Raw genomic sequence first — 21,477 nt, 5'->3', positions numbered from 1 at the left:
TTGGCTTTTTTTTTTATCACACTTTATCTATCTTACATAATGTTACAACATAGTGACAGATTCAAAGAATATGTAAGAAAATAAGAAAAAAATCATAAAAGTTGCAGCTAATTCGACCAGGACAACATTTAAATAGTGCCCGCTATTAAATTTCAGCTTGGAGCCTCATGCAGGCAGGCATGGGTCGGCTGTGCTCCGCCAGCACTGACAGGGTTAATCACACCCATATGGTGCGCTGAGAGGTTTGGTCCAATGCTGCTGTGGGCCAACAGGAGAGGGAAGGCTGGGTGGGGGCAGAACAGAAGGGAGAGGACAGCGGGGCAGATCACTCTCCCAACACCTGCACCTGGTCACTTTGGTTCCCATTCAGTCACCAGTTCAAGTCCGCTTCTCCGATCCGTGGACCAACATCTTGGACACATCACCGATGGTTTAATGGGCAGAAACTTTTGGAGATTGTGGGACAAGCGTTCAGGGATCTGATGCCATTTTCTCTTTCTTTTCTTTTTATTGTTACGCAGAGGAATGCCTTCGGATAAAAGCGACTGATTCGGCATTGTCTTTTTTTTTTCCTCCCACGGAACTATCAGACCTTTCGGATTGTTTTATTCCTGCGCAGATCTGCTGCTGTAAGACATTGTTTTTTGTTTTGTTTTGTTTTGTTTCTTTTTTTTTCTTTACCAGTTCGGTCTCCAAAGGCGCAAAACGCGCGGAATGCCGCGGTAACATCTCGCAAGTTGTGGCTGTTTTCGCAGAAATCAAAGGTAAGGACATTTAACTTAACCCTGGTTTAACTTTTAACTCGCGTTTGGTTACTCTGTAGCGCAGTCTGTGGTCCTTTAGAAAGCTGGAGTGCGCGTATTTGTCCCGGTTCCTATTTCTGGATGTTGAGTTCACAGGTAAGTGCGCACTCCTCCGCTTATGAAAGAAGCTGAAAGAAATCCTATAATTATTTAAAGGGAAGCCATATATTATTACGGCAGAACTTCAATCTGTCCTGCAGCTCCCACCCAGCACAGAAAACCAACAGAACCGCTGTGCAAATATACCACGAAGTAAGTCCAGCACAGTGGAGCCTCGAGGAGATTTTTATTAGACATTTAAGGAAATGACAAAGAAAATAGAGAGTAAATTTACACCAAAGGTGTAAATTGTACCAAACTATGGTATTCTGTTATGTGATTAGTTTTTATTATGACTCATTAAAAATAATTTCTCAATCTATTATCTTGTCTATGTGACTATGCAGGTGCAACCCCATAAATCGGAATATCTTTAAAACAGTTCATTCATTTCAGTTAATGGCTAATTCACTATGTAGGTTTATTACACTAAAAGTTTTACATTTCACATTTTTATTTCAATCAACTGTGATACCTATTGAGTAAAAGTAAAACAAAAAAAAAGAAAAAAAAAGTCAGAAAATTTGATTTAAATGTTACACGAGACTGGTAAAAACAATTTCAGGAAGTGTTGCATCCATTCTTTTTAGTAGAAAGTTTAGTGGAAGGAAAAAGTTTACTAGAAAACATGCACAAACAAAAAGGAAAGCTACCAGCCTTACTGCCAAAGTAGTACCAGCCCCTGGTTTAACGATTATGACATCATAGAAAATCCCCCATGGGAGACTCCAAACCCAATAATGAAGATGAGCTAACAGCAGCTATTAAAGCAACCTGGGCTATCATAGCAGCTCAACAGAGATCTCCAACACACTATGCCTCATTGATGCCTTAGTCACGCCAAATTATCCCCTTTCAGTAGGCCAACATTTCTTTAAAAAACACTCTTTTATATCCTGTGTTGCATCTAACTCAGCCATAATAATTAAATTAACAGGAATAAATCTCGCTCTGCACTCATCCAATCCATGTAATGTACGAGTTTCACATTTTAAATTGAATTACCGAGCTCATTCTGTGATGTCCTAATTGATTGTGACGCACTAGCGCTTCATTTGCTGCGGCTGTAAAACATCTGATGGAGGGAATCAACGTCAGATTCGCGCCTCGATGCCAGGAAGGTTGCTTAAGGTGCTGCCAGCATGGCCTCTGTTTCTGATTTTCCATCGTGTTCCAGTCGTTTCAGTTTCGACAGAATGTTCAAAACGTCTTTCTCGGGAACATGTTTTCCAGATTACGTGTTGCTGCCAAATTTTTTGTGAAATTACGCTCCTTTTTTTTTCTCTCTTTTTTTCCTTTTCCAACACCTCCTAATTTCCAGGCGACTGCGGGTCTCATGAGGTTGGAGAAGAAGCCCAGGGGATGGGTTATAGACCCAAGTAAAGCACACCTTAAGGGAGACAATTTAATGGATGTTATGGACTCAGCTTTTAGTATTCATAATTTATATGGGATCCTCTCCAGCAAAGTGCAAATGCATAATGAATGTCTTGAGTTACGGTCTAACAGTTGGACTAAGTTTCACAACACGCCGTAACTGTCAGGGATTGTTTCAGCCGGGGTTACCTGCTGCTTTGAACTGTCATGTCCTCCACTCATCAGCTTCAGAGGGCGCTTTGTTGAAAGAAAGAGTGAGGGAGAGCCAGAGGGGAATCATTGATTGGCATGTTCATTGTCTTCTCTGTGCAGGTAAAACGTGAGTGAAATACGTGCTGAACTAAGTGCTGTTTGTAGAAGAATTTGTCCGAGGTGAAGGCTTGGTGATTTTAATCTCGCGTAATTGCCAGACTTCTTGGCCTGGCGAGCTCCGTTTTGCAGTCCTAACACATACCTCACTACATTTACACTCTAAATAAATAATAGGGCTGTCATATTTTCCAGAGCAGGTGTGAAGATTTGGACGTTATTCTCTGCTGCCTAACTACGCGTCTCGTCTGAGAAGGCTGCAGGCCAGGCGTCTGATCAGAGACATCAGAGAGAGTCCGTCCTTCCCTCTTTTTTTTCTGTCTCCCATTTCTCATGGGGCACTCTATAATAACGCTCATTCCTCTTTCTTCTTTTGTCCAGATTTAGATCTCTGTGGGCTACCTGCATGACTGTTACCATGACAGCATCTGGAGCCCAGCTCCTCCTGTTGGCCCTGTGTGTTTACAGAGGCTGGGGCCTGCAGCAGTCTGCGCCACGGGTTCGCCTCTCCTTCAAAGGTGAGCTCATACATATGAAGTAAACTCCTCTGCCTGCGGGGCTTTTTTTTTTATTATAACAGCTTATTTGTTTGGCTTTTGTCCGGTTAAATCCCTGGCAGACTCGCAAACTTGTTCACACCAGAGGTTTTGCTTCCGTTTTATGAATATGTAAAGAGCGTATTTCCTGCCGCATGTCAAACAGCGGAGCGCTGAAAACAAAAGGTGGATGTTACGTGTGGCTGGTTACGCGTTGTGCCCTTCGACAGAGTTTCTCCCCACACCCTGAAACGCTCACGCACTATGATGTGGCCTGTCAGGCTCTTCTTTGTTGCGATGTCGGGTCACAAGAGAAAAACGCCCGAAACTTGATCTCAGGAGTGAAATGTATACTTTAAAGGGAACATATTGTGAAAATTTCACATTTTGTGCGTTTTTGTACTTCCATTTTGCTTCGAAAAAGCACACTAATGTTTTTTGGCAATAAGTTCATGTTTTTTGGTGCCTGGAAAACACGCCATTTCAAAAACCTCCTAGTTATTAACTCCCATGTTACGAGAGCTACCCCATTCAAGCCTTTTCCATTATCTAGCAGCAACCCAAGCGGAACTCCAGGACGTTGGCTGCAATGGCTGCTGGAAAAGACAAGTGTTTTGTTGACTTACCTTCCAGAAACGACTTCCTGACTTCTTGTTGATTGTGCAAGACGCTCTACTAATGCTTTTCAAACATGTACAGTTATATAATTGCATCTGTTTGCAGCCCTTTTATGTTTAAGTGTAAACATTGAGTTTGGGGGCATGGCCAGGAGCAGCTTATTGGGATTTAATGTGACAAGACGCCCTAGTTCAGCTCAAAATAGGCAGAACTGAGCAAACTAAAATATCATTATCTGAGAATGATTTTGTGTAAACCTGTTTTGTGTAGCCTATAGACCTATCCTAACCTGTTCAAGGAACGATAATAGGTCACCTTTAAGATGTTAAAGACTTGGCTTCCAGGTTTAAAGCTGAGATGGGAAGAATTGGGTTTTTTTGAAGCCTTTTTTTTGTGCAGGTATTTGGGATTTTCCCCTTGTTCTCGGCTCACCTGCGCTCATTAACTCTGATGGCAGAGATTTTTCCTCACAAATATGAGGACGACACCTTTGATCAAAACAATGCCAGATGATTACTGTTATTTCTGCCTCCCTGTCATGGTGTCACATCAAGTTGCGGGAAGGGCTCCACGTGTAAGAACACATGCCCGACGCTGCGCGGACGTGCAAATGAGAGGTGTGGATCAGATTTATAACATTCTGGAGTGCTTTGATGTGCAGCTGATTCGGGAGGCTTTGGTTTCAAAATAAGGTCTAGACAGTGTCTTATCTTGTAGTAGTGCATAGATTCAGTGATAAAAATGTATGATTTACATTTTAAAAGGGAATCTGAGACAGATTAGAGGTAATCATGAGATCTGTGGTTGACAGAAACACTGGCGGTGTACGTGCAAGGCTGCTGTGCATTCTTCTGATTTTGTAACACTGACAACAGCTGTCCACATGCTGCGGATAGCTGCAGAGACAGATCCATCCTAGTCCTGAGAGAGTAATGGCCATGCTTTTTTATGTGACCTTTAACACTAATCCCTCTCCCGGTAAATAGCTTAGCAGGGTGTTTTTGGAGCTCGGTGCACACAGTAGTTGATGGATCAATCGCACAAGTTTGGTCTTGAATTTGCTCCTTCTCACACTCATGTAAACTCCAAAGTGTTAAAAGCAGACCAATTTGGGTCGTATTTTTCTAACCCAGCTCTGGGTCTTATAAGACAACATCAATGTGTTTTGATTTAACACCACAGGGAGTTTGACCCAGAATATTGGGATTGAGGTTCAACCCAATATTCTGGGTCATAATACAAGGTTTCCCCCGTAAAACTTGTTAAGTCTGGTGGTTGGGCACCAGGACAGTCATTCATCCAGCTGCTTCTCGTGTTTTTGAGTTAAAAAATGTTTAAAGTTGACAGAAAATTTGAAAATATCCCTAATTAATTATGTGTTATTGAAAGATACACCAACTATAAAGTCTTAAAAAATGCCAACATAAAGAAACAATGCCTAGCCTGGTAGCCGCCAGGCTTATAATACACTAAGGGAAACCCTGTAACGTATACTAACATAGGCAAAGGGCAGTAAGAGATTCTCATGGTGTAATAACCAGGCCTGTTGCAACAGGCTATACACCAATGAATCACATGATAAATTAAAACAAGCTGAATAATTTCCATTTGAATAATTTATTGTTGTTGTTTTTTTCCTTTTCTCTTTCTGAATAACAAAAGTCTTCAGTCTGGTGCTTTGGTCTCAACTAGCCGTTTTTTTGTAGAACAGTTTTGTTTACAGAGATTTATGATTAATTTTACTCATTTTGTCTGTTGTTTGGTTTATTTATTTTGGATATTTAAAATGTCCTTCGATTTCAGTGTTAAATGTTCAATCGAATTTAACGTTTATTGAACTTTTAGAATGTCTTCTTGCATCATTATGCCATTACTGTTATGTTAGTTGAAAATAGTCAATATTATTGTGTACTGTAATAATTTTTGGGACAATTTATTGTCCAGCAAAATTTGTTATTGTGACAGAAATAGTGATAAACCACCATGGCTCCATTGTACAGTGGGTCCCAGCCTATTCGCTGTTTCATTATTCACTAATTCACCCACTCACAAGTTTTTCTGTGCAATATAACTGCAAATTTCTGGAGGCCCATTGTACACATAACAAAATTTAAAACAGATGGGATTCAATTATCCCCAAATACTGGCTTTGTAAACTATAACATCTGATTCAAGTCAAAATATAGGATGAACTCCTGCATTAATTTAGTTTTATAGTAATTTTTGTGCAGAACAGCACACCTCTCTGCTGTGCTGATCTTTATAGAGAAAATTCAGATTAAAAGTACTTAATTATTCTCCAGGAAAATCAAATAATTAAAAATGTATGTGTACCTTATAGTTTCTGCCACCTTCAAAGCGCAGCTCGTCCTCTGACTTACAGCTCTCAAGCTTCTGCCTTACAGAGCAGCCCTTCTCCACGACGGCCACACTCAGCTCCTTCAGACTAGCCAGAAGCAATTAGCAAACACCTGGTGGGACGGCACATCTGCTGAGCTCATTATAAGAGCTAAATCTCAGTGCAACGCTGGTTAAACTTTGTTAAAGAGTTAATAGAGGAGCAATGTTGTGATGACTTCCTGAAAGTGGAGTTTCAGAAACAGCAGGAGTTTTTAAAGAGACAGAGACCCAATTTTAAGATGTTAGATTACAAAGTCAAATTTCTTTTAAGTCATAATCGATATATAGAAAATTTTTATAGCAACATCAAGTTCACATAGTTACTTGATTGTGCTATAAAGTGATGCTATGTGCCTAGAAAATATATAATGCTGCCCCCTTAAGCTGTAGAATATAGTCTCTGGATAGTCAGGTTTATGAAGATAACTCGACTATCCTACCTGGTAGATCTATCAGGTTAGCCTTTGGTACAACATATGGTTATATGGTGAAGAGGATTTGTGCTAAAAATACAGAATGATGTAGTCAAGACAAACAGATGGTGCTCAGGGTGTAGAAAGAAAAAGTGTTATGTAAGTTTCAAATTTTACTCAGAAAGTTTAGCTTGAATGCTGGTTGTGAATCAGTGTTCTACCTTTACAAAAATCTATAATATTTAACCTAGAATTTCATAAAATTCAATTAAAGAGCACCTTTCTGTCCTTTGCCATCAGAAGAGTCAGGTATGGTGTACGTAGGTTTTTCATATGCTGTTTCAAATTCATCAAATTGTTTTAATCTGTTTCATTTGGACAATCTGTTTTTTAATGAAAGATAACAAAGGTTTTTATTTTCTTGTAAAAGTATGTAAATTGGAAGTGAGATTTAGAAAATCCACTTGAGCATCTGTCTCAAAATATCTGCACATTTTGAGGTCAACAAACCCAAATACTCATCACAATGTTTGCAAGAGACATATCATTTTAGTCTTTTAGTTGCTGCCTTCAAACATAAATGTCATAAAGATTTACAGATTTAAAACGTTTAATGTTCAGCTTGTGCTGAGGCTTAAATAAGCAGTCAACACTTTTTAGCGGGAATCTATTTTGACTTTGTGGCTCATTAGTTGGTCAAAATGTTGAACATAGCTAGGACTATAGGTTGCGCTAGCTAATTAGCATGAAAAAAAAGCTAATTATTTGGACGGGATCAGAAGGTACCCATGCTGTAGTGGGTTTGAACTCCGTCTCCATCCGTTTCAGTCACTTTGCCATTGTGTGTTTGGGCAGGACACTTCAGCTGCGTTGCCTGCTGGTGGTGGTCATCGGGTCCTGTGGCGCCAATTGATTGAATCTGTCTGCCTCAGGGCAGCTGTGGCTACCGTCAGTGTGTGAATGTGTGTATGAATGACTGACTGTTGTGGAGTGGTTTAGAGTCCTTTGACTTATACTATACAAGTACCAATTAATTCAACCCACTGACATTAATTTTATTACTCAGCATAATTAACCTTGTGACGAATTGAGTGCAGATCGCCATTAGCGTCGCACAAACTGGATAAGCTGTCATTTAATCAGTTCCGTGACACCATGACGTAGAAGCTAGATCGTCATACACTTTAACAGTGTGACAGCCTGACTTAGCCGTTAGCCAGTCAGACCATCGTCAAGGAACGGGGCGTGTTTTGCTGGTGACTGCAGCTAAACCCTGCTTTAAATACACATAGAAATCACGACAATAAATGTGTAGCCATCAAGTTAACATTAGAAACTATTTATTGACTTTATTTTGTGTCGCATCTTGTAGCGTATGCCGAACTGACCAAACGTCGCGGACGTCTTAAAGCGCATGCGCACTCCCTGCACGTATGCTAGAACACGGAGCCGTTACGAGCTGGAACGTGGTCCCACAGTAAAGTTCGTGTCGACATGCAGCACAAACGCACACAAAAATGCGCTCAAGCGACAACTTACTTTTTGATCAGCTCGAACTGGCGCTGTTCATCGCGGCTGCCTCAGTTGTCATATCCATCCTGTCAAACATTTTCCTGGTTAAAATTTTCAAACGGGGCTATTTACAGAGGGAATCACATGATGGCGTAATGATGTCGTCAGAACGCATTGTGTATTTTTGGTCACCGGTTTGTTTATTTATTTCAATTTTCTTATGATTATTTTTATTTTGTATACCTTGTTAAGAGTTTACTTGAATTAGAAGCAATTGTTTAGTGTTGTTTTTCCTGTCTGAGAAAATGATCTGGTCTCTTCTTGATGTATCAACCTTCCAAACCACTCAGGTGTTCTGGTTCTGGTCAGCTCTACTTCCCCAGAACCGGAACCAAACATGGAGTTTCCAAGCATCACAAATCTGGAATTTTTACTTTTACTAGAGAAACTTTATGATGAAGAACTCTTAGTGAAATTGGATATTCTACCCACTGAGAGTAACTTCAGTTAATGAAGGACATGTTTGTTCAACACTGTGTTTCTGTAGTTTCTGTTAAAGTCTCTGAAGTCTTATATGAAAGAAACTGATTTGGAAAAATGTTTATTTGGCCAGATTTTTTGCCATTTTGTAATTATGTTATTTACATGAATCATTTTGGTCTTAAAAATACCAACATTTCCACATAATTTAATTTTTGGTCTGCCTGATTATGTCACTTTTAAATATAAAATATTGATAATTTGATCAGTTGGGTTTTCTTTTTACTGAATACTTTTTACTCTTAGTTGAGTCATTTCTTGGATGGTTACTTGAGTAAAAATATCTTAAAGTAGTTTCTACTTTTAATTGAGTACAATTTTTGGATAGTCTACCCACCTCTGATGATTTTACTGAAGGGATTTGACAAAATCTAATGTTAATTGCTTGTTTCATAATTGGCATTATGTTTTTATGATGAAAAGCACTTTGAACTTCTTTTTGCTGAAATGTGCTATACAAATAAGCTTGCCTTGACTTGACTTCTCTTACTTAACACATTGAGCCATAACTTTTGACCCAATATTTGCTTGGTCTGTCCTAGATTTGGGTTGAGAAATGACCCTGTAGATTCTGTGTGTGCACTGAGCTCTCACACTCAGCCACTTGTTAAAGGTTTTAGATCAACTCTCAGGTTTTAGTCATAAAGCAGCAATTCTGTGGACCCTTCCCCCTAGAACAGAATAAAACCCAGTGAGGTTAGGGTTTAGTCTCCAACTGTTTTCTGCTACTCCCAGGATTTATTGTTCATTGTTTGTGACAGCAAGCCCCTTTGTTCCTGGAGGCGCCTGTGGAGGAGGTTTCGGGGCGGCTGGAGGACATGTGACTCTTCTGAGCGATCCTGCCGGACTGACTGACACTCTGAGGCCACATGTGGTCTGCAGAGGACAAGGACTTCATGTTGATTTTCAGGAAGTTGGGTCAATTAAGCAGATTTAAAAGGAATTAGCTGAAGCTCGTTTGATTTGTTGGTCCAGCGTTGCTAGAAAGCAGAACGTGCTGTGTAACTTGAGCCGTGTTTTAGAATCTCGTACCCTCACTGTGCTGTCACCAGGCGGTTCATACAGGAGATGGGTCTGGGACTAAGTGGTTCTGGTCATTATAGTGACTCGGTGACAATACGCTGGTAACCTGAGAGTTCATAGTGGGCCCCATACTGGACTTCCCAGTATGTCCTTCCCAGTGTTTCCCCTATCGATGTCAGAATGTTGTCAGACGATAAGTGTTTGCTGAATGTTTACCAGATGATGGCAGGACATTGTTTGCTATTTTTGGCGAACAGAGACGAGTACAGGGGTGCGGCGTCGCTGCATTTAGCCCGTTCGGTGAATCCACCATGACTGTGTTGGAGCTCGGCCATTGGGACTTGTTATCCTGTGGGAACAGAGCTGGACTCTGAGACTCCGTCCCGCTTCGACCGGAGATCCGACTGCGAGGCTTATTTTAGTGGCACCTCCACTGCATCCTGTTAACACAGGCCTCAAAAGGAAGATGGCAGGCCCTTTGATGTAAATAAAGATTGCGCTTCCTCTTGAGTCCCTGTAAGCCTGCTTCTGAGGGTCTCCCAGAACATTTGTCATTGTTTAAGCCTGCTGTCTTTAACATGCCTCCGTCACGTTGCAGGGAGCACATATGGTGGTCAATATTTCAGACATGCCACAAATGTGTGTGTGGGTGTGTGTTGGGGTGCTTTTTATGTCTTTAATCTGATGGAATGAATGGGAGAATTGTTAAAGGGAACCTATTATGCTTTCTTTTAAACAAGTTAGGTCAGCTGTATGGTCTATACAAAACATGTTCATTGCATTTCTGGCACAAAGTCATTCTCAGAGGATGAGATTTTACCTGATCAATTCTGCCTATTTTGAACTGCTTCCAGAAAGAGCTGTTTTAGGGTCCTGTCACTTTTATGCAAATTATCAGTTGCTGGCTACAGACCCAGCAGCTTATGTCAAAACACGTGTCTTTTCCAACAGCCATTGTACCAACTATAATTAAAGCTGAACAGAAGAAAGTTTTTAAAAAGTAGCTGAAAACCCTGTTAGGGCAATTTACCTATAACTGGAATATTGTATATTTAATTAAACATATTTAATTATTGTATGTTTCATGAAATTATCAACATTTTGTATAAACTGTAATATATTTTCATTGCTGTTTATGTTATATTTGAATGATTTCTACTGCATAATGTGTGTTTTAGCAATGGACTCCAGGAAGAGCAGCTGGGTCCTATTCAGAATGAGCCATTATAGGGTTCTGCCACTTTTATGCAAATAAGCGGTTGCTGGCCACGCCCACAATAGTTTCTGAATATTAACATCAAAACACTTGTCTATTCCAACAGCCGTTGTACCAACTATAATTAAAGCAAAACAGAATAAATTTTTTAAAAAGAACCTGAAAAGCATTTTATGAGCAGTGTGCAGTGGATTGTTTAATTTATCAACATTTTGTATGAACTGTAATTAATTTTCCTTGCTGTATTTGAATGATTTCTACAGTATGATGTGCGTTTTAATTATGGATCTCAAGAAGAGTAGCTGTGCATAAAAAAAATAGACAAACAAACAACATAGCAATCAAACCAGTTGACCAGCTCCACTCTGGTTGCTAGGTGAGGAGCTGGGATCAGATGGGGTTGCTAGGCAACGAGGCAGTGCTCGCAGGTTGTAACTTAGGATTTTTTTTATTTAGCGCTCACCTGTTTCTAGAACCAGTAAACCCCCATATGGAAGGATAAAAATGTGCAAAAAAATGATGTTTTGGCATATCAGTCTCCCTTTAAAAGCTCTGCATGAGACTCTACAATGAGGTCAGTTGGGGTTGCTAGGCAATGAGCCAGTGCTTGCAGATTGTGACTTAGGATCTTGAAACGGCTAATTTTCCAGACACCAAAACACATTAACTTATTGCCAAAAAAAATGGTTGTTGTTCTTTTTTATTTAGCACTCAATTCTTTATAGAACCAGTAGAAATCCAAATGGAGGCACAAAAACGTGCAAAAAATGAAGTTTTGCATAATAATCTCCCTTCAAAAGTTCAATCAAAGCTTTTAGGAGAACAAAAAAAAGAGAAACACTTTCCACTGCTGCAAGTCTTAACAGGTTATGCTCTGCTGAACACAGACCTGATCTTAAGAATTAGCTGTGAGTTCGACTGACCACGTTTCCTAAGGGAGCCACGCGGCTTTTCCTCCAACTCCACAAGGCATGCACTGCTTTAGACCCAATCAGACACCAGAGCACATAAAATATTGAGATCTTAAAAGCGAATATGCTTTTTCAAAACGCTCAATGTTGAGTCATATTTAATAAGTGACACACATTTTCCAAAAAAAAAAACCTTGAGTGTGTTGTTTCAGGGACCATAAGTTCATCCAAGTTGGTAATGAAAATATGTTAAAGGCATAAGGGGAATAGCATGAGTGCTCTGCCTCCAGCCGAAGTCCTTTTTTTAAACATTACTGTAACATTTTCCACACAGAACTCATGGACACAAAAGCAGCGCGACCCTTCAGTTTTTCCTTCAACACCAGCGACTACCGAATCCTCCTCATGGATCAGGACCAGGGCCGCCTCTACCTGGGCAGTCGGGAGTACCTGGTTGCTCTGGACATGCACAACGTCAACAAAGAACCGCTTATAGTGCGTTCAAGCTCTCTTCTTAAATCCACTCCGCTATTTGGCATGTGGTCCTAAATCTCTGAGTAGTGCAGTGATCCTAATTTGTGGTGTTTTTTCTCTAATGCAGATCCACTGGCCAGCCTCTGCAAAGAGAAAGGGAGAATGCCAGATGACAGGAAAGGGTAGACAGGTGGGATCTTGTGCTCATATAAAAATTAATCCTTCTTTCCAGATGCTGCAGCAATGTTTGAATTCCATTTATCTTACTCCTCTTTGTCCAGGGTGAATGTGCCAACTTTGTGAGGTTGATTGAGCCGTGGAACCGCACCCACCTCTACACCTGCGGCACAGGGGCGTACCAACCCATCTGCACATTCATCAACCGAGGCTGGAGGGCAGAGGTGAACACGGCATTTACAGATCCCCAAGTGGGATTTACAGCAAAACGCCCCAAGCAGCGCAGACCTGGAGAGCTTTGTCTTGCTAAATATTTCAGGACGGCAAACTGGGACACTGATTTGTTTATGATTTTCCGCTATGCTCTATTTTTATGCACACACTCTCTCTGATCTGCCTCTGCAGGACTACCTGTTTAGACTGGTGTCTGGTTATATGGATTCAGGGAAGGGAAAATGTTCCTATGATCCCAAGCAGGAGAATGTTGCAGTTTTGATCAGTAAGAAGAATGCCTGACTAAAGCTACATTCACACTGCAGCCTGACGTGACCCAATTACGATTTTTTTTTGTCAAATCGGATTTTTTTTTTTTTGGCGTGGTCATTCACACTTCCAAACATACCCGACCTGTATGTGTTCTCCAGTGTGAACTGCAAACGACCTGAAAGTGTCCCGCATGCGCAGTAGAGGGTGCAATGACGTCAAACGGAGAGAGCGTGTTCAGTGTTTTGCCAACAGCCATAAAGAAGAAGAAGAAGTGCTCAGTGTTTGCGGAAGTAAACATGGATGCTAACGGTGTAGCTTATTTTAGGATTTTAAAGTTGTTGTCCGACCGGAGCAGCACATTAACAACTTAATCCTCATTATAGTCCGCCATGGTTGTTGTTTTACTTCGCGCTTGGGCGTATCAGGGCGCAGAATAGTGACGTTTGTCGAGCATTAGTGACATTAGTGACTATTGGATGAACGAGATCTAGCCGTTAGATCACATTTGAATGGGATACGAATCGGATGTCCAAGCAGCCTGGGTCGCATTCAAAAAAAATCCAAGCTGTGTTGTTTAAACTGTCGTGAAAAGATCAGATACAGGTCGCATTACGTCAAAAAAAATAAAAAATAAATAAAAATCGGAATTGGGTCACTTCAGGCTGCATTAGACGCAGAAAAAACGCGCCCAACCTGGTCAGTAAATGGTGGAGTCTTTGTGTGTCTTTACAGACGGAAACCTGTACGCAGGTGTACATATTGACTTTATGAGCACAGACGCTGCTTTATTTAGGACCATGGGAGGGAGGACAGCAATCAGGACGGAGCAGTATGATTCCAGGTGGCTCAACGGTGAGTAAGTGTGGGTGTGAAGAAGTAAAACGCCAATGATTACACGTTCTAGATCCTCTCATTTCATTTTGACAACCACTCGTTTCAATCCTCGTTCTGCTTTTCTGCTTTTATCCTCCAGAGCCGGTGTTTATCCAGATCCAGCAGATCCCTGACAGTGCAGAAAAGAATGATGACAAGCTTTACTTCTTTTTCCGGGAGAAGAGTCTAGACACCAGTGGTGGGGCGAGCCCCACGGTTTTAGCCCGGGTGGGGAGAGTGTGCCTGGTAAGCAGAACCATGCTACTAACCAAATTACTCCATGGACATTTTCACATCTTTTCATGCTACAACCACAAACCTCTTGAGTATTTTATTTGATGGAGGGACATGCTGCATAAATGTGATGTGGAAGGAAACGGTTGTAGTTTCCAATGTTTCTCTAATAGTAACGATCTGAAAAATCACTTTATGAGCAAATAGAGTGTGAATATTAAGGTCAGGACCAAAACAATCCACCTCTACCAACAAAGTTCTATTGAATAGCTGTTTCTCCACGATTTTGTGATTGTTTTAGTGTTTTAATTTGCAACCAAACTTACAGATATTGTGGTAAAAATCAATATTTTACATATTCTTGTACTTCCATTTGGGTCTCAATGATTTTTAAAAACAGTCCAAGCATTTAAATAAATCATCTGTTTTGTGGCAATAAGTTGACGTTTGTTGGTATTGTTTCAAAACTTCTTGATTGTTGAATCATGCTACGCCGTTACCTAGCAATCCAAGCGGAGCTCCAGCACATTTGGTCAGCTGGTTTTACTGCTGTATGCGCTGTACAATGGCTGATGAAAAAGACGAGCAGCCAATAAAACGGTAAAGTGTGTTATTGTTGGGATTTTGGTGGTTGTGCAGGAGGCTCCACTTCTGCTTCTCAAACATGTACTGTTGTATAATTGCGTATCTGTTTGAAACCATTTTCACATGTGAGTGTAAACATTGAGTTGGGGCGGGGGTCGTGGCCAGCAGCAGCTTATTAGGCTTTAAAGTGACAAGAGGCCATTAAAACAGCTCATTCTGAAAGAAGCAGACTAAAATCTCATTATCTAAGAATGATTTTGTACAAAAAATGTAATGAACATGTTTTGTAAAGTCTACAGACCTAACCTGTTCAAGAAAGGACACTAGTCACCTTTAGTTATGTCTTTATATTTATCTTGCAGAATGATGAAGGAGGACAGAAATCCCTGGTGAACCGCTGGACGACGTTCCTGAAGGCGCGTCTTGTCTGCTCGGTTATAGGAGACGACGGAGTCGAGACGTCATTTGATGAACTACGTAAAGCCCTGAGAAAATTGTCTCCAATTTCGTGTTAGCTGTTTGACTATGTTCTTAATGAAATGCATGTCATTGTTTTTCCAGGAGACGTGTTCATTCAACCAACACAGGATGAAAGAAACCCCATGGTGTACGCTCTGTTCACCACAGCCGGGTGAGTCATTTTCTGGAATCCAGGTTCACAAATTCAAAGTAATTTCTTTGTTTTATCAACACATTTTTGTGGCTAATTTATTCTCTAATTTCATGGGTTGGGCTTGCCACCTTTCTTTTTTAATATTTGTTGCTTGTTTTTGCTGAAGCTCTGTGTTTAAGGGCTCAGCGGTTTGCGTATACTCAATGGCTGACGTCCGCAACGTCTTCAACGGACCGTTTGCCCACAAGCACGGCCACAACTACCAGTGGACGGAATATACTGGGAAGATTCCCTATCCACGGCCTGGAACAGTAAGTTTCACTCTCATTGTCTTCACAGAGAAATACGACAAGAAAGAGCAATAAGAATTCAGCTTCTATGCACCACAAATCTAGAACAAACTTCCAGATAATTGCTTAAAAAAAAGCCAAAATATTGAGTGCCTCTAAATCCAGGCTAAAACCCCACCGGTTTAAAGTTGCGCTTGAAACATAATCAATTAAATATTAATCAATAACTTGATGTGTAATGACTGAATTGTTGACTATGTGTTCTATGACTTTGTATTTTTGTGTTTTTATGATGTAAAACACTTTGAAATGCCTGAACTATGCTATACTAATAAACTTGATTGATTGATTGATTGATTGAATAATCCATAAGGTGGGATACTTAGAAAACACTAATACACTGTTTATAAAATGTAGATTATTAAAAGTAATTGACATAGAAAAACCATTTATAGCTTTAATTCTTTACAAACCCAAAATAATTACCAAAAAACATTCAAAAATTGTCTAAGGAGGAAATTTATCAGCTAAGGCGAGATTAAATGTTCTCAATTAAAAAAAATACAAAATCAACTTCAGATGTAAAATGTTTGTGTATCAATAAGTGGAGTAAAATTTGAACATTGTCCAATCATAAAACTGTTCAAATGATCATATAAAGTTATGATTATTGCTGGATACTATATCAGGGTTCCCCCCAGTGCTTTATAAGCCTGGCGGGCCACCAGGCTTTACTTGTACCCCCACCAGGCTAAGCATTGCTTATTTATTTAAGTATTTTTAAAATGTTTGCATTTTTTAATACTTTATAGTTGGTGTTCATGTGTTAATGATATTTAAAATTTCTTGTCAACTGTAAACATTTTTAACTCTAAAACACGACATGCTGCCCTAGTGCCCCAACCACCGGTCTTATCATCCAATGTAATTAAAATGAAATGGATACTAGATTGATGGGTTAACTAGTAAATACAAGTTAAGTTGTTATGTAAATGTAATATGACATAGGTGGTTAAGGAGGAGAAATATTGATAAGTTTATACTTCCATCCACTCTCTTGAATATTTAAGACAAAAGTTTTGACATTGTTACATGTTGTAAGTATTTTTGCACATATTCAAGATGACACTGATGCAATCAAATCTTTTTTCCTCCCTCTTGCATAAAGTGTCCAGGAGGAACCTTCACTCCAGGCATCCAGTCGTCCAAGAACTTCTCTGATGAAGCTGTGAATTTCATCCGCTCACATCCCCTCATGTTTCATTCAGTGTATCCTATACATCGCCGCCCCCTGGTGGTGAAAACCGGCGTGGACTACCGGTACACGGCCCTTGTGGTCGACCAGGTGGACGCAGTGGATGGGCGCTATGAGGTCCTATTTTTAGGCACAGGTGAAATAGCAGCAGGACAGATGGTTGTAGTGTGTTTTCATTGAGAAAATGTTAATAATCAACATTAATGTTGCTTTTAGACCGAGGAACAGTGCAAAAAGTCATCGTTTTGCCCAAAGACCCAACAACCATGGAGGAACTGACTCTAGAAGAAGTTGAGGTTTTTCGGGTATGTCTCTGTTTGCCTGAGTTCATTCAATCACAATAACCAAAGACGTTTAAGTAATTTTCTTTATTAAATTACAGACCAGAGTTCCTGTTAAAACAATGAAGATTTCTTCAAAAAGAGTAAGCTTTTTTTATTCTTCATACTGGAGACACTGCAGGTTCTCGCAAAAGTATTCGTACCGCTTTAACTTTCCATATGTTGTCTTTGAAAACACACTCCTCTTGGTAACACATGGTGGTGGCAGCATGAGGCTGTGGGGATTCTTCGGAGACAGAAAATCTGGTTAGAGTTAATGAACAGTAATTAAATGAAGAACTATCCTGGAAGAAAACCAGTTTGGGGTTTTAATAGACTGGAGCAGAGGTTTTCTTTCCATCAAGATAACAACCGTAAACATAAAACTGGAGCTATTATATTATGTTTTTTAAACTAAACATTTGTGAGTTTGGCCCTTGATCCAATCACAGACATTGAAGTTTGCAGTTGAGATGTGTCAAAAAATGTTCTCTAAATATTAAAATGTTCAGAAGGTATGAATACTTTCGCTATGACCTTTGTTTACATGCATCTACTGCCTTCAAGTCATAGCCTCTTTGAGTTGAGCCCGTTTTTGTTTATGTTGCTACAGCAACAGCTATACGTGTCGTCGGACGCGGGGCTGACGCAGGTGTCGTTGCACCGCTGCGGCGTGTATGGCAGGGCCTGCTCTGACTGCTGCCTGGCCCGCGACCCCTACTGCGCCTGGGATGGAGAGAGCTGCTCTGCCTTCACCCCATCCACCAAAAGGTTTAGATCACCTCATGTTATCACTGTGCAGTTATGTTGGGTTTACTGAAACACACCTGACAGTCCGATAGACTCGGTTCAATTGAGGAGCAAAGCCACGACACTTGTTACATTTTCGGCTGGTGCGGTTCACTTTCACACGGCACTGGGTCAAACGAACCAAACTCTTTGAAAAACCTGTTTCACACTTGGAAAAAAACAAAATCTTACCACGTATTTCTGGTCCAGATATCTTAGTACACTTGAAATAAGACAAACTAACTTACAAGTAGCGTTTTAGAAAGATAGAGAGGCTGGTTTTCAGTAAGTAATACTTAATATTGATGAAAATGTAGTTGTTCTTTTGGCAGATAAATTAACTTATAACATGGGAAATATACCTTGTTATAAGTTAAATAATCTGCCAATAGAACAAGTGCTTTTTCATCAATAATAAGGAATTATTTACTTAAAACAAGTCTTGCTAAAACATTAACTGTAAGTTACTTTTGTCTTATTTCAAGTTTAGTAAGATAGTTGCACTAGAAACTAGACCAGAAATACTTGGTAAGATTTGGTGTTTTTGCAGCGCGCCCTCCTCACCTGTGGCGGCGCCACATCAAGAACCACTGAAGGGAACAGGACAAAAAACTCAGAAGACAAGAGTTGAACTTCTTTCTTGACGAAATGTAAAGAAAATGTAGTGGTGTTGGATTTTAGCGGTTTCGCTTTTGTTTTTGGTAAAAGTCGAGCCATTTCTCCCTCTAGCACTAGACTCCCAGCTTGTGTTTTAGTTGTATTTACCCAGAATCCTCTGCGCAATAGTCTGCTTCCTGCTTTTGGAGCGGCCTCCGGTCCACTTGGCGTTTATATATACTTAAGAGTTCACTTAGGTTTGTAGGGGCACCAGAGTTAACTTTTTTGATCTGAATCAGAGTTTGATTACAACACTTCCCCAAGCAAACCGGACTTTCCATCCAACCAACTAGAGTTTGACTAAAGTGGATTAAAAAAGACTGGTGTGGATGATTACTGTTGCTTGTTTTAGGAGGAGCAGAAGACAGGATGTAAAGCACGGTGATCCACTAAGACAGTGCAGGGGCTTTAATGCCAAAGGTAAGATGGAGGTTTCAATTGTTAAATATCATGAATATTTTGTTGTTTTTAATTTTAAGTCATTTTCTTTTCTGTCTACGTGTGCAGTGGAGAAACGTCTGAGAGAGACGGTGCAGTTTGGGGTGGAGGGCAGCAGTACCTTCTTGGAGTGCCAGCCTCGCTCCCCTCAGGCCACAGTCAAGTGGCTTTTCCAGAGGGAAGGAAAGAGGAAAGTGGTGAGGAAGTAAAATGTATTCATTGCAAGTTTAATAAGAAAAGACAAATCAAAAAAATAGCGGTTGAAGTTTGGCTGAAGTCACGATTCAGTGATTTCAGTCTGAACCTCCTACCTTGTGTTCTGGCAGAAAACCCTGTTACCAATGTTGACAAGAATAACTGACATTTCTCAAAAATGATGATAAAAACAGGACAAATTGTACTTATTCCAACCACTTAACTGCTGTGAGAAAGGAAAAATCCTCAAGCTACAGATTTTAGCTGTAGCTCTTTTCTATTAATTTAGGTTTCATGTGACACACCAAAACTACAAATGGCTGTCAAAAAAAAAGAAAATTTTTTAAAGTTTGACATGCAAACCAAATTCTGAATTATTGTTTTTTCAAAAAAAAAAAAAAAATTTGTAATCCGACCTGTATCTGATATTTTCATGACAGTCTGAAAAACAGATTTTTTTTATTTTTATAATTTTTTTACCCTAATGCGACCCGGGCTGCTTGGTTGTCCGATACGTATCCGATCTTCTCAAATGTGACCTGAATTTTAACGGTCAGGTCGCATTTAGCCGAACAAAACGTTACTGTTCTGCGTCCTGATACGTTTGAGCGGAAAGAAAAACAACAACATGGCGGACGATAATGAGGATTAAGTTGTTAATGTGCTGCTCCGGTCGGACAACAACTTTAAAATCGTAAGCTACACTCCACCGTTAGCATCCATGTTTACTTCCGCAAACACTTAACATTTCTTCTTCTTCTTCTTTTTTATGGTGGTTGGTAAAACACTGAGCACGCTCATTGCGCCCTCTACTGCGCATGCGGGACACTTTCAGGTCGATTGATGTTCACAGTGGAGATCACATACAAATCGAAAGTGTGAACGACCACACCAAAAATAATCACATTTTACAAAAAAATTGGAACTGTGTCACTTCAGGCTGCAGTGTGAACATAGCATAAATGTGTTGAATACTTTTTTATGCTGCTGATGCTTTGTTGCATCAATCGTTAGGTGTTTAATTATTACAAGGATATAAATCTAAACTTGTTGCTCATTCTTTAACCTGTAGCTGAATCGTGTTGGAGGAGTTCTGAAAACCAACCAGGGAATCCTCCTGAAGTCTCTCAACCAATCAGACGCGGGGCTCTACCACTGCCTCGCCACCGAGAACAACTTCAAGCACACCGTGGCACGCGTGGCTTTGCGCATCCTGGACCGGGACATCGTTTTGGCACTAACCGCTCAGGACGAGGACGAGGAGCCAAAGACCCGCCAAGCGGGGGCGTACCCTCAGTCGCCCGTCGCCTCCACACCTTTCCCTCCTGAGATCAGACTGATTAACCAGTACTGCCAGTCCTACTGGGACCAAGTCAACCCCAAGCAGCAGCGGAAGCGCACTAACCGCAGGCACACAGAAAGTCAGGACCAAGGTCTCGGTTAGGCGGCAGGACGGTCCAACACCGGTCTGTCTGGACTTTATGCTGGACGTTTTAGTTCGACACACGTTTGGGTGTCACTTCCACTCATTTGGGGCGGGTGACGCCGTTGTTTTATCATTAAAGTGTTGTTGGTTTTCAAGTTTCAACCCAGTAAATCCATATTAAATATAGTTTACACTACTGATGACCACATTCTAAATGATGCCATAGTTACCAAACAGCAGCTTTATTACAGTGTATAATAATGTTACTGTTCTTAAAAAAATAAAAGAACTGTTCAGTGGAACAAAGCACACATTTCACATAAACTTGGTGTTCTTTGCAAAAAAAAGGCTGAATGCAATAATGCAAATGATAAGCCTATAGTTACACAGGTATGCTTTCCTTTAAGTATCTCCAAACAGAAGTGTAATATATTAATTGTGAATATAATATTAACAGTCATGACCTGTTGTTTTGGTTTCCCTGTATTGTATGATGCTATCATGTTGATATAAATGCATATTTTTGCATGCATACTGTCGTTGTTCGTTGTACATTTCATGGTTGCTCTCTTGTTGTGTTCTGATGTTGGTGAGTTGTAACGTTAAGCTAATTCCATTGGATGTTGATATTTACTGCCCTCCCATTACTGTCCTGTGCTTTGGTGACCTGCAGTATGTGAGTAGTGAAGTTCTGTGTAGCGTACAGTGTTCTTCTTCCAGTTATGCACTTTGTTGTTGGTGGCATTCATGGGAAATGGGGATCTTTGCACAGATGTATGACAAGAACTGATTTTTTTGTTTTTTTTATGTACAGTATGCGATAAAAATGGGAGCGAACCTGGATCGATGTAGTATTGCTTGTTATTCTGTCATCCTACACTGTATCTAGAAATTTTGTCAGCAAGGAG

General features: G+C 40.3%; 1 protein-coding gene across 1 annotated transcript; it reads left to right on the top strand.

Moving 5' to 3' along the window:
- The first annotated feature begins 250 nt into the window (after positions 1–250).
- On the top strand, positions 251–21,412 carry LOC103467700 (semaphorin-3F-like). The gene is made up of 18 exons (XM_008414326.3): positions 251–764; positions 2,970–3,106; positions 12,092–12,252; positions 12,359–12,421; positions 12,513–12,632; positions 12,814–12,907; positions 13,627–13,746; positions 13,868–14,013; positions 14,949–15,063; positions 15,148–15,217; positions 15,366–15,510; positions 16,658–16,880; positions 16,961–17,049; positions 17,127–17,168; positions 17,678–17,835; positions 18,863–18,930; positions 19,018–19,145; positions 20,216–21,412. The coding sequence occupies exons 2-18, from the start codon at positions 2,995–2,997 to the stop codon at positions 20,585–20,587; spliced, it is 2,226 nt and encodes a 741-aa protein (XP_008412548.2). The 5' UTR covers positions 251–764; positions 2,970–2,994; the 3' UTR covers positions 20,588–21,412.
- Positions 21,413–21,477: the final 65 nt, after the last annotated feature.

This window comes from Poecilia reticulata, chromosome 7 (assembly GCF_904066995.2).
Source record: "Poecilia reticulata chromosome 7, P_reticulata-male-v2, whole genome shotgun sequence".
NCBI classification, from domain to species: domain Eukaryota; kingdom Metazoa; phylum Chordata; class Actinopteri; order Cyprinodontiformes; family Poeciliidae; genus Poecilia; species Poecilia reticulata.
The sequence above is the reverse complement of the archived record's forward strand: the minus strand, read 5'-3'. Positions and strand labels throughout refer to the sequence as shown.